A 25,797-nucleotide genomic window follows, 5' to 3' on the forward strand; every position below is an offset into this window, starting at 1 on the left:
GGGAGAACTCCCATATGAGGAAAAGGTTTGCATTTGGCACTTTTTTTGGAGAAAAGGTGGGGAGGGGAGACATGATAGACATGTATAAAATTATAAACAACATGGGGGGGGGAATAGATAAAAGGTTTTCTTCTTCTCTTATAACACTAGAGCTCATGGGCTGAATGCTGGAAGATTCAGGACAAAGAAAGTACAGTTGTACCTCGGAAGTTGAACGGAATCCATTCCGGACATCTGTTTGACTTCCAAAACGTTTCAAAACCAAGGCACAGCTTCTGACTGGCTGCAGGAAGCTCCTGCAGCCAATCGGAACCCACAGAACCCACATCGGACGTTCGGGTTCCAAAGAACGTTCACAAACCGGAACACTCATTCCTGGGTTTGCAGCGTTCAGGAGCCAAAACGTTCGAGTCGCAAGGCGTTCGACTTCTGAAGTACGACTGTACTTCATACAGTGCACAGTATAACTGCACTCCCCATACTTATGCCCCCTGGCAACTAATATTCAAAGGGCTACTGACTCCAAGACTGGAGATAGGATGCAGCCATAATGACTCATAGCCATTGATATAGCCTTATCCTTCATCACTTTATCTAATCCCCTATAAATTTATCTAATCTCCTTTTAAAGTCCAAGTTGGTGGCCATGACTACATCTTGTGCTACTGAAGTCCAAAGTTTAATTAAGTGCTGCGTGAAGAAATACTTTCTTTCATCCATCCTTAATTCTTCCAACGTTCAGGTTATCTGGATGACGCCTGGGCTTCTAGCATTATCCCGAAAGGAGGAAAAAAAAGTGCTGTATTTTTTCTCAACCTCATGCCCAATATTACACACCCCCTCTCCTTATTTGCTTTATTTCTAGACTGAAAAGGAATTGTTCCAGGCGCCTAATAATAACAATAACAACAATTTATTTATACCCTGCCCATCTGGCTGGGTTGATCATTGTGGTTGCTCTTTTCTGAACCTTTTAAAAGTTCTACAGTATCCCTCTTGGGGTGCTGCCATCAGAACTGTACACACAGTATTATTCCAAGTGTGTTCATGCTGTTGGAGAAATTTAAAAGGACGTTCCTAGACTTGAGGTTACCGACACAGAAACCCAAAAGGAAAGGAAGCAGGCTTCAAGTGAAAAGATAGGCCTTTACTGAAATACAAATGTGAACAGGCTCAAAAATAAGGAGGCTGCTAAGAACCACATCCAAAGCAATGTTTTTATACACTTCCAAACGCGTCATTTCATTTCACCGAAGGATCACACAGCAACCTCATGTCAAATAGTTGCAACCCACGCCATAGAGCCGTAAAGGAAAAGCTTGCTAATTATCCATCCTGCGGATCAAAACTGGGTTGCTATTTCCCCCTGTCCTGCTGCTCAGTTGGCAAGCGCAGCATGCTCGCCGCTTCTGCGATGGTCACACGGGGGAACGTTTCTAGTCGAAAGCAAGCCGTTTGCACAGCCGGCTTCTGGCCAGGATTTGCAAGCGAGCGCTTTAACCCTCCACCCCACCTCGGACCCCTCCTAAGTGGCATGCAAATAAATATCAGGGAAGAGAGGGAGAAAACCGCCCAGCGCGCAAATGTAAGCGCTGCTACTATTGGCCCGTGCAGAGGGCGGGGAGGACCGGTGTCATTTCGCCGCGTTGCATCACGCGCCCCCGGGCCTCGAGCAAAGGAGCCCGCCCACTCCGAGGCGAATTTGGCCGGCAAAGGGAGGGAAGGAAGGAGGCTCGCTCGGCTCCGCGGCTTCGATTGGCTCCGGGAAGCGGGCTGGGCCCTGCCTCGATAGGGCAGGAGAGCTGTCACACTCCTCGCCGGATCGAGTTTCTCGCCTTTTACGCACGGCCATTGCGCGCAGGGAAATATTTGGAGAATTCGCCGGGGAGAAGCGTGTCGACTGCTGGTTGCCACTGCTTTTCCTCCTCCTCCTCCTCTTTGCACGGGTGGAGTGCTCTGGTCCAGCGGGAGAGGCAGGACCGGCCGCCTTGCTACGCATCTCCTCGAGGGCAAGCCTTGCCAGGTAACAAGAGAAAGCTCGCGCCTTCGCCAGTTGCTCGCTTGCTTCCCATTCAGCTTTCTTGCATTGCTTGCGCTTCCCAGGAAGCTACGGGAGGCGGCTGGAAGGTTGCAATTCTCCTCTGCCGCCGCCTCCTCCTCGCGTTGGCGCGCAGAAGGAACGTTTCCAAGCCGCCGTTCGTCCCCTATTCTATGCATCTTTCCAGGGCTTCCCGCCGAGGCGTCCTCTTGGTGCTCAGTTTTTGGTGTGGACATGCCCTGCTAAGGAAGAGGATGGGTTTCCCCACTTCCCTTAATTTCTGGGTTTTGTTGCGCGCTCGGTTGACAGGTTTGGCTTGCAAGCCTCGACCCATTTTCTCCAGGGTTGTCCCAAATTGCATGTATGCAGATTACTCACCCTGCTTGCAGGCCGAATTTGAATACAGTACTTGCTTGTGGAAAAGAGCCTGGCTGAACACAGTATATCACAAGCAAATGTGATTAGGACTGTATCGCTCGACGGCTACAGATGCTGCCGCTTAAAAACGTGGAGCGTTCCTCGACGGTCCAGTTTTAAAGTACCTTGGACGACCCTGTCAAGATCTGACTGAGGGTCGACCCAAGACTAATATTCTGTATCCTTCAGTTGCAAAAAAAATACAATTATTTTTAATTAGCGTTTTCAAGTGTTCAGGGCCCTTTTGAAGCACAGAGCTGTAAGGGACACCCCAGGGTCATCCAGCCCAGCCCCCTTTCAATGCAGTTTCCACAACAACCCTGCGAGGTAAGTCAGCATTCTTATTACCCATAGATAGAGAGCTGAGGTCGAGAGAGTGCCTTTGCCTAAATTCACGCCGTGAATAGATGGCTGTGGCGAAATTTGAATCGGGTACCTCTTTAGCCACTATGATTCAGCGACTCCGGCTGCTGGTTTCCATGTGGCAGCTGATAGGCAGAGAGATAAATTGCTTTGAACCTGGACGTTCCATTTTAGTTGTCACGAGTAATAACTGTTTATAGATCCCCATAAATTTTATCTGCTCATTCCGCCGCCGCCCCCTCACCTGGCCACTAGTTCTTAACTGTAGCGGGTAGCTTGCCAGTTGGAGACATGTGATCCAACCCTTCACCTTGCGTTCCTCTCCTTCCTGATTATTATTTTTTAAAGACACATCATTCCCAGTTCGTTTGTTGCGCCTTTAAACCCGCAGGCCGCTCCGTTGCGCTTGCCTTAAAGCAAGAAAACGGGCTCGTGTTTCTTGCTGGCTTCTCTCCAGGGGAAACATATGTGGGTGGTTCCCCCCCTTTATTTTGCATATTTTTAAAAAAACAAGTATCCCCCACCCCCGCTCCGCCTGCAGTAGAATCGCACCAGGTGGAACTCGCGGCGGCCCTTCCCTCCGGGTCTCGACTTCACAGTCGCGTTTCTTCTTAAGGCGATGTTCGGTGCACACGAGGGTGCCTGTTTCTAGAAGAATCGCTTGGAAGGAAGCCGGTGGTGGCGGCGGCAGCAGCAGCAGCTTCCTCCAGCGCTCTCGGCTGGCTGCGGTGCAAATGGCGCTCGAACAGGAAGGCGGGCTGTGCTGGTGCAGACGGAGCTGCGCAACAGCGGCGGCGAATGTTGGAAGCCGCCGGGTTCTAGAACGCGAGCCCGGGGAATTCCAATTTGGAACGCGGATTCAAATTTGGAACGCAGCTGAAGCCGCTGGAAGAACGCCTGCTGTTCATCCCGCGGGGGGAAGGGAGGAGAGGCGTGGTTCGGCTTTCTCTCTCGCCTTCTCTTTACACGCAAGGAGGCGGTGTCTTCGCTCTGGTGGAAGAGAAATTTTTCCAACTTGCATGACGCAACCGATACGCCCATGGTGCCCTCCTAGTGGTGCAGCAAAATAATAATAATTGCTAGCGCATTTGCAAAACTAACCATGATCCAGGGGATGCGTTCAAATTGAATGGGGGACCGACCGCGTTTGAGATGCCTGCATTGGCCTCGATGACCCTCGGGGGTTTCTTCCGAGTCTGATTCCTTTTCCTATTCGTGGAAACAGAGACACACCCCTGCGCTGACGTCAGGAGTTGTGCCCGCCTCAGTTAGGACCCCCTCTCCAATATCTCTCCCCGGAGACCTCTGGAGTTGCTCCTCCTTGTAGCCTATTAACCTGCTTTCTCCTAAATCTGTCACTAGTGCGAAGGAGAAGTTGCTTCCATATGCCAAGCCCTGGGCAGCTTTGTGGACCCTGCAGATAAATGGCCTGGGAGGGATGATAGTAGTGAAGCCAGCCCTCTCAGGGAATGTGTTGCCTGCCCCCCCCCCCATTACATTTTATTTAAGGGCCCACCAAAATCTGGAACGAGCTCTGAATCTTTGGTTGAGACCTTTTGTGTAGGGGATTCAAGCACTCAAAGTAATTTGCTGTGGGCGGGAAAGTGGATTTCTCCCTTTGTCCATTGCCATTCCAAAGTGTTCTAGATTGACCTTTGAGACCCTGCTTGAAAGTAGTATTAAGGTACGGGTAAAGGGACCCCTGACCATTAGGTCCAGTCGTGACCGACTCTGGGGTTGCGGCGCTCATCTTGCTTTATTGACCGAGGGAGCCAGCGTACAGCTTCCGGGTCATGTGGCCAGCATGACTAAGCCGCTTCTGGCAAACCAGAGCAGTGCACGGAAACGCTGTTTACCTTCCCGCCGGAGCGGTACCTATTTATCTACTTGCACTTTGACATGCTTTTGAACTGCTAGGTTGGCAGGAGCAGGGACTGAGCAACAGGAGCTCACCCCGTTGCGGGGATTCGAACTGCCGACCTTCTGAACAGCAAGTCCTAGGCTCTGTGGTTTAACCCATAGCACCACCCGCATCCCTTTGAAAGTAGTATTAGGGAGGTTTTTTCTTCTATGGTGGCTCCATAACAGGTATGGCTGTTATCTTTTTTCCATTTAAGAAGACCTTGAGGATTCCCTGCTTCTCTCCCCGCCCCCCACATTATTTTTAGTTGGTATTTATTTTAGTTGTTTGGTATTTAACTGCTACTTTTTAAATTCTTTGTTTTGCTGCATACTTTCCTGTGCTGATTTAATGTTTTATTGCTGCTATAACCTGCTTAGATGTCTTAGTGTGGTTTTTTCAAATTGCACTTTTATGGCTTGCGAATTGCCCTGCGGGTGAGTTTTGTGTTTTTATATCCTGCGAGTCACCTTGGTTAATCCCGAAAAGTGGCTTGTATAAGAATCTAAACAAATTAAAGTTTATGTCCAAATGCTCAAAGGCAGGCTTCCTCAAACTCGGCCCTCCAGATGCTTTTGGCCTACAACTCCCACAATCCCTAGCTAGCAGGACCAGGGGTCAGGGATGATGGGAATTGTAGTCACAGAACATCTGGAGGGCCAAATTTGAGAAAGCCTGCTCAGAGATCTCTTCTCTCCACCCTGCCTCATTTGATCCTTGCCAACAACTGGAAGGTTGGTTCCTCTCTTGCAGCCTAACCTATCAAAAGTCACTGAGTGAGCTGGAATGGGAATTTGAACCCAGGACATTCTGGGTTTCAGTTGGCATATTTCATAAAGTGTCAATAATGTAGATTTGCCTTTAAATGCAAACTGAATCAAATTCCTCCCGCCTTCTTAAGCGGATTGTAATCTCTTGTTGCCAGTTGGCATGGAATGCACCAATCCTGCTGGTCCCATTGCAGGGCTGAGAAAATAAAGTACCCACGAGCCAGCATTAGATGTGTTAGTGACTGGTTCATACAGGTTTGACTTTGAACACATGCACCCATGCAAGCATCACATAGGCAATTGTGACTTGCCCAGCCCATAAACCCTGTGCAAGGCATCCTATTGAATCAAGACCCTGCAGCAGTGACAGCCAGGTAAATCCTTAGAAGTGCATGAGTTGCTCAGCTTTACATGCGAGTATGTTCTTAACTTGGGGCTTAAAGCTGTAAATAGCTTGCAGGATTCAAATTATCGAGAGAGTCCGAGAGCCTTTGTTGCCTCTCTGTATTGGTTAACTATACAGATTATGTGGAAAAAAAGAAACCCGTGCTTGTGCAGTCAGCTATGTCCTTAAACAGGTGACGGGACAAGGGACTTCAAAGGGAAGTTATTTTGCACCCTCCCTTCCCAGGAGTGCAGTTTTTCTTACAGCAGTAATCCACACATTTAGACACCCTGTAGTCGAGCCTTTTCTCAGCCTTGAGTCCCCCAGATGTTGTTGGACTACAACGCCCATCATCCCATCATGGTGACTGGGAGTGGCCACCCAGACCACATAACACTGGTCTTGAAAGACCTACATTGGCTCCCAGTACGTTTCCGAGCACAATTCAAAGTGTTGGTGCTGACCTTTAAAGCCCTAAACGGCCTCTGCTCAGTATACCTGAAGGAGCGTCTCCATCTCCATCGTTCTGCCTGGACACTGAGGTCCAGTGCTGAGGGCCTTCTGGTGGTTCCCTCACTGCGAGAAGCCAAATCACAGGGAACCAGGCAGAGGGCCTTCTCGGTAGTGGCACCCGCCCTTTGGAATGCCCTCCCATCAGATGTCAAAGAGATAAACAACTGTCTGACTTTTAGAAGACATCTGAAGGCAGCCCTGTTTAGGGAAGTTTTTAATGTTTGATGTTTTACTCACAGTGTGTTTTTAATCTTTGTTGGAAGCTGCCCAGGGTGGCTGGAGAAGCCCAGCTAGATGGGTGGGGTACAAACCATAAATAATAATAATAATAATAATAATAATAATAATAATAATAATAATAATAATTATCCCCAGCTAGCAGGACTGGCAGTCAGGGATGATGGGAGTTGTAGTCCTCCCAACATTTGGGGGCCCAGGATTGAGAAAAGCCTGCTCCTAGTCACTGTGAGAGGTTTTTTGAAGCTTGGAGGGAGTGATCCAAATTTCCGCACTGTGGAAACCTTCCTGGTTTCAAAGAATTTACATAAGCAATGCCTTGTAGCTTTTGGCTGCACTCTGAAGCAAGGTCATTCCTCTATAATCTTCCCACCTCAGCTTGTGTGAAAAAAAAAACTTCCGCTGAACCTGTTTTAACCCTTCAGGCACTGCTGGGTGTTTACACACCTTTGCTGAAACATTCTTCTGAGCAGTAGGTGGAAAATTCCATCACCACCAACAGCCAAAATCCCCAGTGGTAGGATCAGCCTCCTCTTGAAATAGGTCAGGATACTTAAAGGTATAATTGTGATTTTTTGTATTAGCTCTGATCACATTGGTGGGCTTCTGGGACTCAGTAAAACCTCCCCCCGACCCAAAGTAATATTCGCTTTCTGCAGCTGTATGGTTGTTTGACTTATTTCCCCTCTGCTACTGATTCCTGATCCTTGTGTCTTCCCTTCCTTTTGCTTGTTCCTAAGCATCAGGTGCGGGTGGCGCTGTGGGTTAAATCACAGAGACTAGGGGTTGCCAATCAGAAGGTCGGCGGTTCGAATCCCCGCGACTGGGTGAGCTCCTGTTGCTCGGTCCCTGCTCCTGCCAACCTAGCAGTTCAAAAGCACGTCAAAGTGCAAGTAGATACAGTGGTACCTTGCAAGATGAAATTAATTCGTTCTGCGAGTTTTTTCGTCTTGCGAATTTTTCGTCTTGCGAAGCACGGATTCCCTGGGTATTAACGGTTTTAAGAAAAAGGAAACAAACTCGCAAGACGTTTTCGTCTTGCGAAGCAAGCCCATAGGGAAATTGGTCTTGCGAAGCAACTCAAAAAACAAAAAACTCTTTCGTCTTGCGAGGCATTCGTCTTGCGAGGCATTCGTCTTGCGAGGTACCACTGTAAATAGGTACCTCTCCGGTGGGAAGGTAAACGGCGTTTCCGTGCGCTGCTCTGGTTCGCCAGAAGCGGCTTAGTTATGCTGGGCACATTACCCGGAAGCTGTACGCCAGCTCCCTCGGCCAATAAAGCGAAATGAGCACCACAACCCCAGAGTCGTTTGCAACTGGACGTAATGGTCAGGGGTCCCTTTACCCTTAAACAGCAGATAGGCATAGCCCCCCAATGAAAGTTCCTAAGATGGAGCAACTTCATTTTAAAATTAATATGTTTAAATAGGCCAGTGTTTCTTCCAGGGAGCCGATTCTTATAGTTGGCATTCAGCAACATCTGGAGGGGTGACAGGTTGTTTATCCCAACGTTGAAAGCGCCCTAGTGTCTGTATTGGGAATTATAGTGGCTGGAGGCGGGGGTGGTGGGTGAATGACTAAGTTCATATTTAGAATTTTCTCCAACTGGAAAACTACCTGGGAGACCAGCTCAGATAGCTGCACTACCTGAAGAGGCAGGACTTAGGAAGACGAAAGGTGGAGTTGCAACTCATGCTTCTCCTTGGGAACTGTGTAGTCTGGTGACCTGGTGCCATTACAGGTCCAGACCTTTATATAAATAAATGTTGGCACAGCAACAGCGCTGGCTCAGTTACCTCTTGCCCTGTGTCCAACAGAGAACAGATCTCCATTCTTCCCTTATTCAGAGTAGCTGTTCTTTTCCTCACCCCATTTTATCCTTTCACTTACTAACGCTGTAATTTAGAAAGTGACCAGCCCCAGGACTACTTATCAAATTTCTGGGGGGAGGATTTGAATCCGGGTCTTCCTGAGGAGATGACACAGTGGGTTCTAGCATTCCTGAACGAGAAAAAACAGGACACCTTTTTTTTATTTTAAAAAAAGGTGTGTGTTGGGGCTGAGGGTGGTATAACGTTGAGTTCCGAACTCGGATCCCTGTGTGAAATTATATTCTCTGAACCATACCGGCTATCTGAAATTGGAAGTCTTGACTGACTGCCGCTAGTAGCCAGTGAAGCGGTAGAGTTCAAGGTGGTGGTGTTGTTAAGTATATAAAGCCTTTACCAACTTGAGCTCATTCTGTGGAACTTTGAATTCTACAAGTGTTAATTTTGAAGTGGTAAGGAGTCATTCTCTTTGCCTGGCAGCACTGTACTTTTGGAACGCCTGCCTATTGACATGAAGCAAGCTCCATCTCTGCATTTTACTAGATGCCTGCTGAAAATATTCTGTTTCAGCTGGCCTATCCAGAAACATAATCTGGTTCAAAGAATCATATGGAAGTGACCACTAGGGTCATCTCGACCAGCCCCCTGCAATGCAGGAATCTTTTACCCAGTGTGGGGCTTGAACCCATGACCTCAAGTCTACCAGCTGAGCAATTCCAGCAGTCAATATGGTTTTATTGTTTTTAAATGAGTTTAATTCAGTGGACGCTCGGTTTGTGAACGTGATCCGTGCGGGATGCACGTTCGCAATCCGCAGCATTTGCAACCCACAGTGGCGCGTCTGCGCAGGTTGCGATTTGGCCTTCTGCGCATGCGCGACCGCCAAAACCTGGAAGGAACCCGTTCTGGTACTTCGGGGTTTTGGCGGGTCCGTAACCCGAAAAAACGCAACCTGAAGCGTCTGTAACCCAAGGTATGACTGTAGTCTTTAGACATTTTAAACAAGTTGTAAGTGTATTCTTGATTGTATTTTTTTAAATCACAGATGTGTTTGCCGCCCTGGGCTCCTTTGTGAAGGAAAGGCAGGATATACATTTAATTAGAAAATTAAGTAAATAAACATAACATCCACCTGTCTTATTCTAACTATAGGTTCAATGTTGTTGACGCGGACGGAGCCTTATTTCAGTGTAAATTCTGGGCGTTTGCAGTCTGATTTCTTTTGGGTGAATGCGAGTTAAACATCAATGAGAAGGAAAAGTGCTCAGCTGTGACCGGTTCATGCATTTGACTATCAAAACTCAAAAGAGCAAACATGCATTTCATTAGCTGGGAGTTGACATTTGATAGGGTACACGGAAATGAGTTCCCTTTGCTTTCATTCAGCTTTGATTGAAAAGAAAGGAAAGACATGTCTGGCACGCAGGAGTCTTAAAACTGGGTTGCTGAGTCACGGGACCCACCTGGTCCAGCAAGAAAACTGCTAGCACATTTGCAAAACTAAGTAGGGTCCAGTGCTGTTTCAAGTTGGATAGGGGGCTGTGTGTTGAGATTGGGATCGGACTAATGAACCCCAGGCAATGCACATTCCCCCGGCTGCTAATATGTCCCAACTCCATGGAAAACATCAACGCAAACTTTCTTTTTTGTTTCCCCTCCCTAGACCAGATCTCTTTATCTTGGGGATATTCCGAGACCCGCTTCCCACGGTTCTCTTCTCCGCCCCAACACCCGCGGATCCCAAGTTATGTCCACTGCTCTAATTAATCTGGTTAGAAACGGAGGCCACCAGGTGAGGAGGAGAGCGCTGCTGACATCGCGCCTGTTGCAAGACGACAAGCGGGCGTCGGCTATCTGCCCCAGCTCCACCAGCGTACGCCGAACGTCTCGCTTTGACTTGGACGGCAGCGGCCGCCCGGCCACGTGGGACTCCTTCGGGATCTGGGACAACCGCATCGATGAGCCCATCCTCCTCCCACCAAGCATAAAATATGGGAAGCCCATCCCCAAAGTCAGCCTGTCCAAGGTGGGCTGCGCCAGGCACATTGGGAAGCGGAAGGAAAACGAAGACCGCTTTGATTACGCCCAGCTGACCAACGAGGTCCTGTATTTTGCCGTTTACGATGGGCACGGTGGGGTGGCAGTGGCGGACTTCTGCCATAAGCACATGCAGGGATTCATCCAGTGAGTACACGAATTCTCCTTGGGGTTTTTTTAATTATAGTGGGGTGGAGGATATTGCACAGTTGAGTAGGAGAAACATCTTGATGTGTATAAGCTAGGCACCCAAGGGCACCTTAAAGCGAGAACGGGGCCTTCTCTGCAGTGGCTCCCCGTCTGTGGAATGCTCTCCCCAGGGACGTTCGCCTGGCACCTTCATTATACACCTTTAGGTGCCAGGCAAAAACGTTCCTTTTTAACCAGGCCTTTGGTTGATCTGATTTACATCATAGGCCCTTTTAAAATATGGCTCTTTTTTGGGGGGGTGTTATTGGGTTGTTTTTCTTTTGATTATGTATTTTGTGGTTTTATATCTTGATTTTATTCTGTGAACCGCCCTGAGACCCCTGGGTATAGGACAGTATAGAAATTCAATTAATAATAATAATAAACCGAGGTTACAGTCTCCACAACAAAATGTCTTCGCCTGGCAGGTTGGATGAGATGATGTTCAGGATCCCTTCCAAATCTGATTCTATGATCTCAGCTACATTGCTTGGCTGTAGCCTGCTCTTACAACACTTCACTTGTCCCACTATGAAGGATAAACACACACAGTGGAAATGGAAATGGAATTAACTATGCACTGAGGCAGTGGTTCTCACAACTCTGGTCTGAGTTCTGTTTGGGTGGCCTGTGGAACACCTGTAGCACAGTCAAATATACCTGCACTCAGCCCTGCACTTACTTTCCTTGATGGGATAATTGAGGACTAAGATGCCCAGCAAAGGGGTCCATGACATGACATGAGTCAGCTGGCTCGATGGAGATGTCAACCGCCAACCTGGTGCCCAGAGATCTCCACGTAGTTGCAGTTGGACCTGCGCCAGTAGCAAAAGGTACCAGGCGGCCTGGGGAATTTCAAACAGCCATTCAGAGCACTTCAAGAGTGGGATCGGTTATCTGGGGTCTGAGGGTGCATGAGTGCTTGTAGTAAGTAAGTAAAAAAAAAATTATGCCCCGCCCTCCCCGGCCAAGACCGGGCTCAGGGTGGCTAACATCAGATATCAAATGCATTAAAACAAAATCAAACAATTGATTAAAATACATCTTAAAAATTAGAATCAGGATAAAATTAAGTGACTGCCCATGAATTACAACCATAGGGGTCGGGAACCTCAAGTATTCATGAGGGGCAGCTATCCATGTTGGTCTCACATGAGCCGATAAAAGGGCCAAAGAGGTAACTTACAGGGTCCCATAGATGGGGGAATCAAAGGCCAGGCAGAACAGCTGTGTCTTGCAGGCCCTGTAGAAGGATGTCAAGTCCCGCAGGGCCCTGGTCTCCTGTGATAGAGTGTTCCACCAGGCTGGGGCCAAAGCCGAAAAGGCCTTGGCCCTTGTTGAGGCCTCCTTGAGGCCCGGGACCTCCAAGATATTATTATTTGAGGACCGTAAGGTCCTCCATGCGGCATACCAGGAGAGGTAGTCCCGTAAGTACGAGGGTCCTAGGCCATATAGGCCTTTAAAGGTTAAAACAGCGGTTCTCAACCTGTGGGTCCCCAGATGTTGTTGGACTACAACTCCCATCACCCCTAGCTAGCAAGGCTCAGGGATGATGGGAGTTGTAGTCCAACAACATCTGGGGACCCACAGGTTGAGAACCGCTGGGTTAAAACCTTGTAGGAGGTCTTCAGACAAAGGCTGGACTACTGGGGTAGTCTAGCTCTGGATTTCCTCCAGTGAGCAGACAGTAGAGCTATTTATTTATATATATTGATTAAACATATACTCTGCCCTTCATCCACGGATCACAGGGCAGTTAACAGCATAAAAACACAAAAATATACACAACATAGAAGCAAACGAAGTAATAGGCTAGATGGCCTATGACAGCCTTCACCAATCTGCTGTCCTAATATAAACTGAGGAAGCTGCCTTATACATTGGTCTGTGTAGCTCTGCATCATTCCACTGGCTAGCAGTGGCCTTCCAGGGTTTCAGGTATACCTGTCTCTCCCAGCCCTACCTGGGTATGCCAGTGATTGAACCTGGAACCTGCCCCATAGGCCTTTCAGCTCTGCTGAAGGAAGCTGTCCAAAACGTCTGAAGGACAGCTGATTGGTGAAGACTGGTCTGCAAGATTCCCTCCAGCTGTATATGATGACACCAATTGCCTACCCATGAGAAGACCAGGGGGATGATATTGGTGTTTTTGCAACTACCGCCACTTTTATCTCAGTAGCTGATGTTAGAGGGTTTCTTGGATTGGAGCTTTTGCACTGCCTTCCTTGGGGATAATTTCAAGACTCTCCCTTCCTTGCTTTTTTCCAGAGGCTTTCTCACTGAGGAGCAGAACATGGAATTGGTATTGATGAAAGCGTTTTTAGAAATAGACAAAGCGTACGCCAGGCATGCTCAGTTGTCCGCGGATGGTAAGTAAGGAGCTTGTTTCCGTTCAGCCGTAAAAGACAGGAGAAAAAGAAATTCATGTGGCAACCACTGTTTTTTCTATTGAAAGTTAAGGCTAGCAGTTGTAGAGAGAGAACGCCAAGTAAAATATAGGACTTGCTAAAATCCTGTTTCTACAAGGTTAGCATGGCTTCATAAGCCTGTGCTGCTTAAAATAATGTTAAAAGAAATAATTTGAAATGTTACCTTCAAGCAGATTTGTCCACAGCTGATTTTAAGTTTTGAAAAGGTACGTTGAGCTGTTGAGCTAAAATGATGGGGGTCTAGAAGGTTGCGATGAACAAAAGAGTCTTTCCATTCGTTGCCACTGGATAAAAAATCTCTGTGTTGATGCACTGACCTCCACTTAACAGAGGCAATGTTGGCTAACGTCATTGGCATGGGCTAAGCAATTTAAGGCTAGGCTATAGTCTTACTTAAAAGCAAGGGCCATTGATCTCCAGTACCTTCACATAATAGCGGTTGGACTGATGGGGCGCCAATTCTGTGTTAAATGCAAGGTGCTATCCAACTTACTCAGGTTTTTAAATTAAGTGGAGACAGGCCTGCAATGTTGTTGGCCTCATGTTATGGCTCAGGCTGTAGATAACTTGATGAAAAGAAGCACACACGCCAATGCACTTTTCTATCACCTTTTGATAACTAACTGTCCCAAACACAACATCTAGCTTGATGGTAGAACACATTTTTACATGAAGCAGACCCTGGCTCTTCCCATTAAGATGGGGAAGACTCCTGTCTGACACCCTGGAGAGAGACTGCTGGCTTATAAGAAAATGTTAAGATCAACCTTAGGTCTGATGTTCCAATACAGCTTCATAAGTTCATCCTTGGTGGCTCTTTGCATCTTGCTTTCTTATAAAACATAACATGCCTGCCAGCCCAATGCCTAATCTCGTTCTCTTGCTAATGTATTGTTTAGTTTTACGTGGATTAATTATTATTGCTCACCAAATTAAATAGATACTTCTTGATGCAAAAATATATTAAATGACAGCAATTTTTGTCTCATGTATATCACTATAAGCAATCTTAATGAAAGCATTTGTTTAGCTTAGTCTCCTTCTTGGATGGAGGACATATTGCATAGCCAGCAAGGACACTTCTACAGATCTAGCCTACAATTCTGCCCATATTCTGTTGAGACTAAGCCCTTTGAACCCAATGTGACTTGCTTGTGAGAAAGTATGCTTGGGATTGGGCCGCATGGTTACGATCATAGAATTGTAGAGTTGGAAGGGATACTGAGGCCAACCCCTTGCAATGCAGGAATCTCAACATGTGGTCTCGCATCCAGTTTGAAACCATACCGGACCCTGCTTAGCTTTGCAAATGTACTAGCAGTTTTATTGCTGCCTAAACATCAGTGATGGTGAACCTCTGGCCCACGGGGCCTAATTACACCTCGCAAGCAGTTTTGTTCAAACTATGCCTACCTGCCCCACACAATCAGAAATTTAAAATATGTTCCTGGGCCGTGAATTTATTAGACTTGTAGTTAATGCACTATTTGGGTAGTCTCAGAGTCTTGTTTTATAATGTTGATTTAGTAATGACAGTATAGTTACGAATAAAAAAAAAAGGTGTGGTGTAATTTTTGTTTCCTCGTCTTAAGAAGTTGCCAATCAAAACCATGATTTTTAAATTCTTTAATATGTTAACCTGCAACACTGAAGAAGTGAAAGAGCTGCAGAAACATGCCTGTTTTTATGTTCAGATTTGTAATTGTGACACCAAACTTGGATGCATTTGCTACATTTATATACCAGGCCATTGCTCTGAAGTGAACAGGAATTATGCCTTGCATGTGTCCTACTCACCCTAGTGTGGCTGTGCAACTAAATTCCCAGGGAATTGTACTTATAGTCTACTGGAGATGGTGGTCTTTTAATGTTAAAATTGGTTGGAGCACAGTAGCCACAGTGCCCTTTAAAGTATACATCTTTGCCTAATGCAAATGGTTGGGACTTTTGGACAAATAACAGCTAGGCAAATGTATAAGTGGGTTTTACTCAGTTAAAAACTAGAAGCCAAAAAACTTCCCGAAAAACAACCCACCCCACTATTTCCCCCCTCCCCGGAGATATTTGCCCAGGACAGATGTGCACAGTGCAACTAATAAAACTGCTTATTTGGCTAGGCTCCTTTGGGGATTTTATAAAATGTTCCTTTAAAATGCCTTTTTAGAACTGTGCAATTCCAAACTTCATAATCCCTATCCGAGTGTTTGAACAGCAGGAGGTGTGCAGATGGATTGGCTTAATAACCAAGCCATGGTTGCTATCAGAGACGGATGCGTAATAAAATTGGGTGCAATAATATACCTCCATAACATTTCTAAGCAGAGCCCTTGAGTTAAGAGGGAATGCTTCGCTCTCTTTTGCAGCTCTGATCATCCCAAGTGTTGCAGGTTTCCTCTCTTTACTTTGAGCAAAATTCCTGGGTGAATTTCCTATTTGCCTCTGTGTACATGTTATTTATGGCAGACACTGTACCTGACCAACAGCTCTAGAATTGGAGGCCCGGGACTCTATGCTGGGCTTCAGTGGAAAGAGAGATCTGTGGTCCCAGGTGAAGGAGTCTGGCGGGTTCCTAGCCGGGACCAACGGAAGGTTCCCACAACCACTTTGTCACATTAGTTGTGACGACATGCTCTAAAAGGTGCCCAGTGAGTGTTAAGATACCTCTTGAAAGATTTTAGATGATAATATTTCTGTAGTAATATAATTTCTGTAGCTGTCTAGAAAGCAAACAAATTTTTGTTTTGTTTTAAAATAAGTTAATTAACTTGTGTTCTGAGCCAATGTGTTTTTATGCTGCTAGATACCTTTGGAATAAATGGTGGCAAACGGCTAGTGACTTTATGAATAGTGTGATTCCTTGATTTTGGAACTGCAATACCGCTTGTGGAACATATCCACCTATTTGCAATTTTTCTTTTTACATTCTCTCATCATTCCAGTGAAACCTGGAAAGGACTCCTGTACAAACTTCAGTTGATATGAATGCATTGCCCAGCTTGTGGCAATTTAGGCAGACGTGGGCAACCTGTGGCTGTCAGTGATGTCGGACTCAAATTCTCGTTCATCCCGGGAAAAATGGCTAATGGTCAGGCATGATGGGAGTTGTGGTCTGGCATCATCTGATCCTAATGGTCCTTCCCATTATATACATTATACTTTTAAAGCACATTCAAAACAGGTTCTTTCCCTCAAAGAATTCTGGGTACTGTAGTTTTCCACGCGCAGAGTTAGTTCCCAGCAACCCTTGACAAACCACAGTGCCCAGAATTCTTTGAGGGAACGAATATGCTTTGAAGGTATGGTGTGTACACAGCTTAGTCCACTCATTGTTTTGATCACTGCCCTCTGGACAGTTCGTCAACGTCCGCCTTAAAATGTGGCACCCACAACTGGGCATGGTACTCCTGGAAGCAAAGCTTAGGAACAAAAAAACATAGGGCTTCCCACAAAGTTTCACTATTCATTTAGGAAGTGGAAGAGAACGTTAAATTGAGGGCTGTGTTATTTCTTAGTGCTGAGTAGCTCAGGCTTTTAGGATCTACCTATCCAACAGGATAAGAGGTCAATTACTTTAACTGCTTTTGCAGAGGCTATCTAGGAAGTTACTTTGCGCTCACTCCTGAGTGCTTTTAGTTATGACCCTGGGATTCGCTGCAACACCCTCAGACATTGGGTGTGTGCATACACACAAATCTCAGTGTTTTATTTGGATAAGGGCTGTAGATTGCTCACCCCAAAAAGCCATGTTGTCAGGGTCTTAACACTGTGCAAGAGGAGCAAAGCTGTGCCTCTTTTCTGGTTTTGTGTGGCAAGATCACGCCAGCCTCTTACTACGGGGTTTCAGAGAATGCATTGCCTTTCAGAGCAGTGATGCTAAGGTAACGTTTGGTTACAGATGCACATCCAAAAATGTGCCACTTACCTTTCCTTAATTTTATGGGCGTAAAAATAAAATAAAATAGCAATGTCTGATAATTCCCATCCCAAATGAAGTCCGAAACTACCCTGGCGTTTGTGCTTTCCAAGGGCGGAAAAACAAACCCATTGATTCAATATGTCCTGCCACTGTACATTTGTATCTGATGTCTCGGGGTTCATTATAGGATGGGTGCTCTGATTCATGAGGTTTTTCACCTGACGTCATTGCCATCAGACAGCTGCCAGCCCAGCCTGCATTCCCCCCCCAAAAAAAAACCTTTAATCTGGATTCGGCCTTTTTCAAGGAAATCCAACAAGTTAAAGAAAAAAGGCCTATTGCAAACATCCCCCCTGAACTCGGTGACCCATTTGTCATATTAAACCCCCATCTAGAAGCACCCATAATAGTCTCTTCCTGAAGTGGCGCTGCAGTTCAAAAAGCAAGGAATTGAATTGGGACAAGGGAGGTGGGGGAACTAGAGGTGGCCTTCAAAATTTAGAGGGGAGTTGAGAAAGAAGGCAAAAACTAGCTCAACCTTTTACGCCTTGCTGTGCTTTATTCATATTGCTACTTAAAACAGGTATCTTACGAGCAATGCTAAAAAGTGTGGTTTGCCCCTCTCCATTTCATGTGTAGTGCTTCTCCTTATTTAAGCACCAGGTGTGCAGGAATATTATGCAGGTGGACCTAGAAGTAAGACGCACACCCAAGTCCATGAGGTGTACTTCCAAAACACAAATAATACCAGGCTGAATGTGCTATAATGTCATGGCCACATTCAGCTTTCTGTGGTTGGAGGGTTGGACTTAAGGCGTGAGACCAGGGACTTGGCTATACAGCTGCAAATGCAACATTTTAAGTGCATTTTACTTGCATTATACAAATTTGACACTACATGGTAATGGTGAGCTTATGGCAAATTCAATATATTTTCCCCAAAAAATAGTATTTTTCTTTTAAAAAGCATTTTTATATGTGTCTAGATTCCGCCCAGGGCTCAAATCCCCACTCATCTATTAAGCTCCTTGGGTGACCTCAGGCCAGTCACTCACTTTCAGCCTGACCTACCTCACAGGGTTCTTGTGGGGAGGAAGAGAAGCCACGAATATCACCTTGAACTCTTTAGAGGAAAGGTGGGATATGAGTGCAAGAAAACAAATACATTTCCTAACGATACAAAACATCCAAGAAGAGATGGGAGGAAGGGGGGAAATTATTCCATCAAAAATTGTTGGGCAACCTTACAAAGGCAGTTTTCAACAGCTGGTCAGCGAGCTCGTTGCAGTAAGAATACCTGTTTTAATTCATGACAGTATTGCCTAGTTTAGATTCCTCTTCTGTTGCTGTCATTTTGTTTTCCTATCTATAACGTCTCTATTCTGTGTTGCTTCCACTTCACAAGGCTTGATGCATTTGTTTTCCCCCCGCCCCTCAGGTGTTCAGTTCGCCTTTATTATTTTTTATTTTACTTTATAATGCATGCCGCCCTTTCATCCGTAGATCTCAGGGTGGTTCACAACAAAGAAATACAGTATAGAAACACTTTAAGTTTGTGATAAAAACAAGAACAAAAATACACAAACTAGTAGCTCTCCTCTCCCCCTTATTAAAAGATTGCCGTAGATTCTCTTGGCATTTCAGTTCAGGGGCAAAAATAGGCATAACTCAGGACCTGGCGCCAGTGTTAGGAATTCAGGTCTATAAGTTGGGCACCATATGGGTCCATAAACCAGGGTCACACGCACCCAGCGGAATGAATGGCTGCCATTTTGGGACGAGGTGGCTTGAAAGCCCTATTTTTCAGTATGACTTTTTGGTTGCTGAAATTCATTCTGATAAAACAGAACAGATAGTGGCAGATAGTCAGGTGCGAAATTTTGAATGCCTGATCCCCTTCCCTCACCTTCCCTGAAAGGCTTCTCATACCTTTCATAACTGGCTTAGTTCTCCTGCATCTGTACCCAAAAATGAAACTGATCCAGAACCAAGCAGCTTTGCTACTGAGCACCCAGGAGTAAGGAAGAAGACTTTCCCACTCCTGCAGCACCCGTAAAGCACATGCCAGTTTAATTAAACTACTTCAGAAAGCTACTGTGTAAGGGCATTTGTTTAAGGCTGTGTAAAGGTAAAGGGACCCCTGGCCATTAGGTCCAGTCGTGACCGACTCTGGGGTTGCGGCTCTCATCTCGCTTTATTGGCCGAGGGAGCCGGCGTACAGCTTCCGGGTCATGCGGCCAGCATGACTAAGCCGCTTCTGGCGAACCAGAGCAGCGCACGGAAACGCCGTTTACCTTCCCACCGGAGCAGTACCTATTTATCTACTTGCACTTCATGCTTTCGAACTGCTAGGTTGGCAGGAGCAGGGACCGAGCAACGGGAACTCACCCCGTCACGGGGATTCGAAGCGCCGACCTTCTGATTGGCAAGCCCTAGTCTCTGTGGTTTAACCCACAGCGCCACCCGCGTCCCTTTTAAGGCTCTGTTTTACTAGTTCGAGAATAGATGAGAACTCGCCACAGACTTCACCTAGCCCAAGCACCAACATGCCACATTTTCTCCCCACTGCATGGAGTCTTGTTGTCAAAACATTACTGCTTTGTGTGCATGCTGCCACGTTGCTTGTTTCCTGTCTTTGTAGCTTTAGCTGTACAGCAGTGACTCTTTACGGGTGGTTAAAGTTTTTTAAGTTGAGTGGCAGCTTCGTGCGTGGTGCTCAGGCCTTGACCGTCTCTCCTTGCATGACGTTTTGTAGCCACCTTGCTGAACGCCGGGACCACGGCGACAGTGGCCTTGTTGCGCGATGGGATCGAGTTGGTTGTGGCCAGTGTTGGAGACAGCCGCGCCCTTCTGTGTCGCAAGGGGAAAGCCATGAAACTGACCATCGACCACACTCCGGAAAGGAAGGATGAGAAGGAAAGGTACTTCACCAGAAACCTTGGGCTGGAGTTGTTGTTGTTTTTTCTTTGGGGGGGGGATGTAAAATTTGTATCCCTTGTAAAGACTGCTAAGGAATGAAAACGAGCGGCTTTGGGCATATAGCTCTTTCACACAGCCAAGCTGTGGTTGGTGTCGCTTGCATAAATCAGTCGTGCTAATTGCTTGGATATGTACGACCATAGTGAACGTTCCATCCTCTCTTCCTTTCCTACTTTGTGTGTTTGCACATGCGAAGAATCAAGAAAACTGGTGGTTTCATAGTCTGGAACAGCCTGGGACAGCCCCACGTAAACGGCAGGCTTGCAATGACCCGCAGCATAGGAGATTTGGACCTTAAGAAATACGGTGTCATAGCGGAACCAGAGACAAAACGGGTTCAGGTAAGAGGCTGAGCATCTTCCTTTTCTACACCCTGACCTCATTTTCTTGTAAAGATGGCACAGCACTAAATAGCTGGCACTACTACCATACCTTAGAAGTGTTTCCCACTACCACTGCTCTTTCAGACTGTGGTACCCAGGCAGACCCTGCTATGGCCTGGTCTATACAGTATTTGGAACTGGGGGGTGGTGGTTTCCTGCCTAATTTATTTTTTTCAACAAAGCATTTGTGCATTGGATAGCATGCAGAACGTGTGTGTCAATAAAGCCACTTTTGCAGAGTTGCCAAGTGCCAGGGAAATGCATTTTTGGATATTTAGCTATGCGTCTCGGAATCTTTTCTTCCCTTGAGGCCTAGCTGGCTTTGAGAGGGATGTGGGACAGGCACTACTGATGTCTGTTCCTGGCCAGTATTACTCACTTTCCCTTATAGGGTTAATGAGGGTGAGCCAGAGAGAGAGAGAAAAAGATCGGAATGCTACCTATGTTAAAAGTATTTGCCCTCCCTCTAATGGTTAACTTGGCAGGTGAGGGCCAGCAGGATTGTAGCGTAACTGGGGCCGCTGAGAAGGAAACTCAAAATTTTGCAGTAGTACAGTGGTACCTCAGGTTACAGACGCTTCAGGTTACAGACTCCGTTAACCCAGAAATAGTACCTCGGGTTAAGAACTTTGCTTCAGGATGAGAACAGAAATCGCGTGGCGGCAGCAGGAGGCCCCATTAGCTAAAGTGGTACCTCAGGTTAAGAACAACTTCAGGTTAAGAACGGACCTCCAGAACAAATTAAGTTCTTAACCCAAGGTACCACTGTATAAAAAATATACTAGATGCCCCCATCCCAAAACAAAATAGCCCTCTGAAGACTGAACATGATTGGCCACAGAATGCAAAGTGTGGGTTCTTTTGGGGGGGGAGGGGTAATATAAAACTAGAGGGAAGGGTAATGAAATTGAGGTTCATGGAAAGAGGGGGCTGATGGAACCCTGAAGAGGACCACGCCGCACTGCAACACTTTGTTGCAGCTCTCACTTGTGGAATAGGTATGTTTACGTTTGTATCACTACTGAAATCTGGGCATACTTTGTGTGGCGTGTCATTTCAGTTGCACCATGCAAGCGACAGCTTCCTGGTCCTTACCACAGACGGCATCAACTTCATGGTGAACAGCCAAGAAATCTGTGACTTTGTTAGCCAGTGTCACGATCCCACGGAAGCAGCTAACCTTGTAACCGAGCAGGTAGGCGTTTCTGCCTTTCCAACACCGAAAACACCACCACCGACCAGTTTTGAGCAAAGCCAGTTAAGTCATCTTGATTCTTTTGGGGTGGAACAACCTCCTACAAACCAGTGATGAGACAAGCACAGTTTGTTAAAAGTATATGGCGGTTGTGTTCCTGCAAGGAAAATTCTCCCATTAGATTTTATTGTCTTCAACAGCTAATTGGAAGTTGCTGGTGTAACTCAGATACAGCACTTTCCTTTCTGTTGTGCCCTTGCTCAAGGACAGCAGGAACCCATATTCTTGCTTCACTGTCAGATATAAAGAGTTGCTTTTGGAAAACAAATGCTGAAAAAGTCAACAGAACTGCTGCTGCAACTGTTTACCTGCTGGGAACTGTTCTCAAACCGAGAAGATACTAATTTAGAACAATGCAGGCAGTCAATGGATGTATTTTCTACCATATCTAGTCAGCTGGAATCCAAAAAATAAATCCATACACGACTGTCTGCGTTGTTTTATTTCCCCCCAAAATCTGAAGATCACTGTTCCCCACATTTATTGATAGCGTAACTTAGGAGTAACTGATGTGGGGCTCCCTTGGATGCTATTGGACTCCAGCGCCCATCAGCCCTAGCCAGCATTGCCAATGGTCAGAGGTTGTAGGAACTGCAGCTGTGTTAAGCTAGGTATACAATGTGGTGGCATCCAGGTGATGATGAACAAAATTGTATTATTTTTTTTACCATTATGATGATTGTTATTAAACAGTATCCACCCCGTGTTAAAACTTCTGTGGGCTATTCTCTCTCCTTCCACACCACCCTGTGAGGCTATTGCCCCATGCTGAAATTCACAGACTTCTAAAAAGGTCCAACATGCAGAAATGTGCAGAGTGGGTGAAATTTGTGGGTAGCTTTTGTATCAACACCCTTATCAATCCGTTCCTGTTTATTAATAGTCACAGACTTCAGTTTCCAGAAAGTATGTACTGATAACAAGATTAGGTTCAGATCCTGATTTTAGTAGTTTGTAAAACAGACCACCTCAGCGCAAGGTACTTTATGGATTGCCCAGTTTGACTGATCCATCTAAGTCCCTTTTATTTCTCTCCTGCTCGTCATTCACAATTGGGAAACGTGTGTAAATATGCATACATTTCCTCTTTTAACAGAAGTGGATAAAATTTGAAGGCGGGGTAAGCCCTCCAGTGTAGGCAAAGTCTGCCAAATCACAGGCAATGAAGTCCAATTGCTTTTGCGCCTTTGGGAGGTGCTTGGAATGGGAGGCTATAATGTAGCCACAATTTTGGGGGTGGGACTTCCCTTGAATTTGAATTATCTGGGGAATACATTAGATGCTTGTTGACACCAGTTCCCATCAGCCTCAGGCAACATGGCCCACGATTGGGGTGATGGGAATTGTATTCCAGCAACATTGGGCAGGTCACAGTTTCCCCCCATCCCTGATAGGGTAGGATGGTAGGATTTCAAAACTCCAGATTACCTACATCAATCTTGTAGTTGAAAGAATACAGCCAAAAAGGGTGAAGGGCTAAAGCTTTGTGCCTTTTGCAATCTCTCCTGCAGGCCATACAGTATGGAACGGAAGATAACAGCACTGCCATTGTCGTGCCGTTTGGAGCCTGGGGCAAATACAAGAACTCTGAGGTCAACTTCTCATTCAGCCGGAGCTTTGCCTCGAGCGGGAGATGGGCCTGAGTCACTGCTGCTACAAGATGTAGACTGGACTGTCCTGTAGGAGGCCTCGCAAGGCAGAGAGCAGATCTGTAGATAGTTGCGTCCATCTCTCTCTCTCCCAGCACCTTGAGCTTTCTGCCTGGGTAGAAAACCATCGTTAACTTGATGTTGCCTCTTTAACAAACACGTCTGCTACTGCTTAATCTCAGAGCCAGCGATTTCCGCCCCCTCCATCCAACGTAGATAATTCTGTCTGGTTCTTTGGCACAGACAAGATGCTGGCTCTTTGCACCTGGGCGACACACCCTCTCAAGGGGTTTTAAACCAAGTGTTTCTTATGCACAGCGTATGTTTTTAGAGGATGAGAGAGAGAGAGAGTGAAGAGGCCAAAGGGGCTCTCTTAATTTGCACAGTGCGAAAGGGAGCAAGCGCACAAGGAGAGAAAAGGTGGTATTTCATTTTCTCCGCTCTCACAAGTCTTTCCTTCCCTATTTGAACAGAAGTAAGAGAAAGCCAGGAGATTCAGAGGCAGTGTGGCTGGCTGTGCTTGGCTCTGCTCAGCCTGCTGGCACCAGGTTAACCACCAAAGCTGACTTTGGTTTTGGTTAGTCCAGTTCCGGAGAGAAAGGGATCTTGGTCTCGGGGCTAAGACTCCGTGCAGTGGAAGTCAAACAGCAAATATCAGCTGTGTGTATGTGTGTAATGTCCTGTCCTTAAGTCCAATTTCTCATAAGCAGAATGTGGCTTTTACACTTGGGCTGAAGCCCATGTCTATTCCTCTGTCTGTGGGCTTATAATTGGAGAACCACGCCATGTCCCTCAAGGCAGAAGTGGACACAACACTAAAGGGGATTGTGGCAATCGTCACATTTCTTCCGAAAGGCGGAAGCAATGTAGGTTTTCTGTATTTATTTGTTTTTTCTTTAAATATACCAATACGAAGAAATCCCCCCCTTTTAAAAAAAAATACTGCTTTTCAGGAGCTAAACTCTTTCAAAGAACATCCTGTTCTTCAGTTCTTTTTTAGATGTTGCTTCTCTTTCAGAGCCACTGAAAAATGCTGTCCGAGACGCACAGAGTTAACTTGGATGGGGACATGTTGCCCAGTGGGTATTCAGTGTTCAATTGCACAGCGGTTGAAGTTCCTAAGGGATTTCTCTCCCTCTCCCCAAGTTAGCAAGAAGTTGAAGATACGCTTTGGAAGGGGGATTTTTGTAAGGGAACGGGTAGGGTTATATTTGGACTTGCCACTCGTCTTAATCTGAATTTCACTTTAGAAGCAAATGCTGGAGGGAAGCAAAAGGTTTAAATGAGGTAAGTAGAGTTTCTCCAAGAAATTCCACACTCCCCCACTTCAAATGTAACACGGGGGGGACCAAGGGAACAATCAGCATTCCTTGGCAGGACTTCAACAGGTTGCATGTAACAGAGAAATTCCGCAGGCCAATAATATGATCCAGAGTGTTGTGTCACAGAGACCATTCACACCTCTAGATCATGGCTAGCCAACATGGCAGCTGCAGGTATTGTGGACTGCAGATCCCATAATCCTGACAATTTGCCATGGTGGCTGGGACTGCTGGAAGATGGAGCCCCAGAACACCTGCTATATACTGCTATATACTGTCGGTACTAGAGGCTGTCCACAATAGTTCTTCATTTCTGACATAGAGACTTTGAACATAAATACTTGGAATTGAAAATGACCACCCCAAAGCAGTAAGAGCTGTTTCACAGTGGGACGTTCTCCCTGGAAATGTGGTGGACTCTCCTTCATTGAAGGTTTTCAAGCAGAGGTTGTATGGGCCTTCAGACATGGGTGCTTTAGTTGAGACTCCTGCATTGCAGGGGTTTGGACTATAGATGACCCACAAGGCCCCTTCCAACTCTACAATTCTGATTCTATGAAAACCCAGAATTAAGCCGCTATAAAGTTACCTGGCACTGAGGTGTAGCAGTGCTGAGCTCTTTTAGCTGAACCCTGATCGCAATGTGAACCCGTGGACTTGCTGCTTGATGCCAGTACTATAATTAGAGCCACACCTTTTGCATAAATCATTCCAGTTTCACTTCTGCACAGCTTTGGCCATGTACCTGTTGAAAACCACAAAGTACTTTGGAAACGGTGCCCTGGGTCCTGTTCTGGTGTTATCTTGTGTGTATTCTACATGTTTGTATATATGATATATAGAGAGAAATGATATATCTACTTTATAAGTAAAAGAATATGTTAAAAAATGTTTGCATCCAGTGCTGTTTCGCTTAGTCCCTGCAACGGCACATATGAAAACGGTTTCCCTCTTTGCTACTTCCCAGATTGTTGGGACCTGGGCTGAGAAAGGGCTAAAGTGTATGTCCCTATAGAGTCAGGGTGATGTATTATCCCATATATGAGGAGAATATTGACCTCTCTCTCAGTTGGGGTTTGTTGCCCTTGGAGATCTTGTTGTATAAAAACAGCAACCTTTTTGTGCGCGTCCAATTGATGCACAGGTGCTGAAGTGTGGGTCATTTGGGATCCGGAAGGGTGGGCTC

The 25,797-nt window shown here is 46.2% G+C and overlaps 1 protein-coding gene across 3 annotated transcripts; it reads left to right on the forward strand.

Moving 5' to 3' along the window:
* The first annotated feature begins 1,929 nt into the window (after window positions 1–1,929).
* On the forward strand, window positions 1,930–24,214 carry PPM1K (protein phosphatase, Mg2+/Mn2+ dependent 1K). Of its 3 annotated transcripts, none has more exons than XM_053404107.1 (7): window positions 1,930–2,023; window positions 10,116–10,636; window positions 12,947–13,047; window positions 19,779–19,944; window positions 20,199–20,343; window positions 21,446–21,580; window positions 23,152–24,214. In XM_053404107.1, exons 2-7 carry the CDS (start codon window positions 10,200–10,202, stop codon window positions 23,281–23,283), a joined length of 1,116 nt encoding a protein of 371 aa, XP_053260082.1. In that variant the 5' UTR covers window positions 1,930–2,023; window positions 10,116–10,199; the 3' UTR covers window positions 23,284–24,214. The 3 variants fall into 3 exon arrangements, with proteins under 3 accessions (XP_053260082.1, XP_053260085.1, XP_053260084.1); XM_053404110.1 differs by lacking the exon at window positions 1,930–2,023 and adding an exon at window positions 3,598–3,618; XM_053404109.1 differs by lacking the exon at window positions 1,930–2,023 and adding an exon at window positions 5,795–5,862.
* Window positions 24,215–25,797: the final 1,583 nt, after the last annotated feature.

This window comes from Podarcis raffonei, chromosome 9, assembly GCF_027172205.1.
Source record: "Podarcis raffonei isolate rPodRaf1 chromosome 9, rPodRaf1.pri, whole genome shotgun sequence".
NCBI lineage: Eukaryota > Metazoa > Chordata > Lepidosauria > Squamata > Lacertidae > Podarcis > Podarcis raffonei.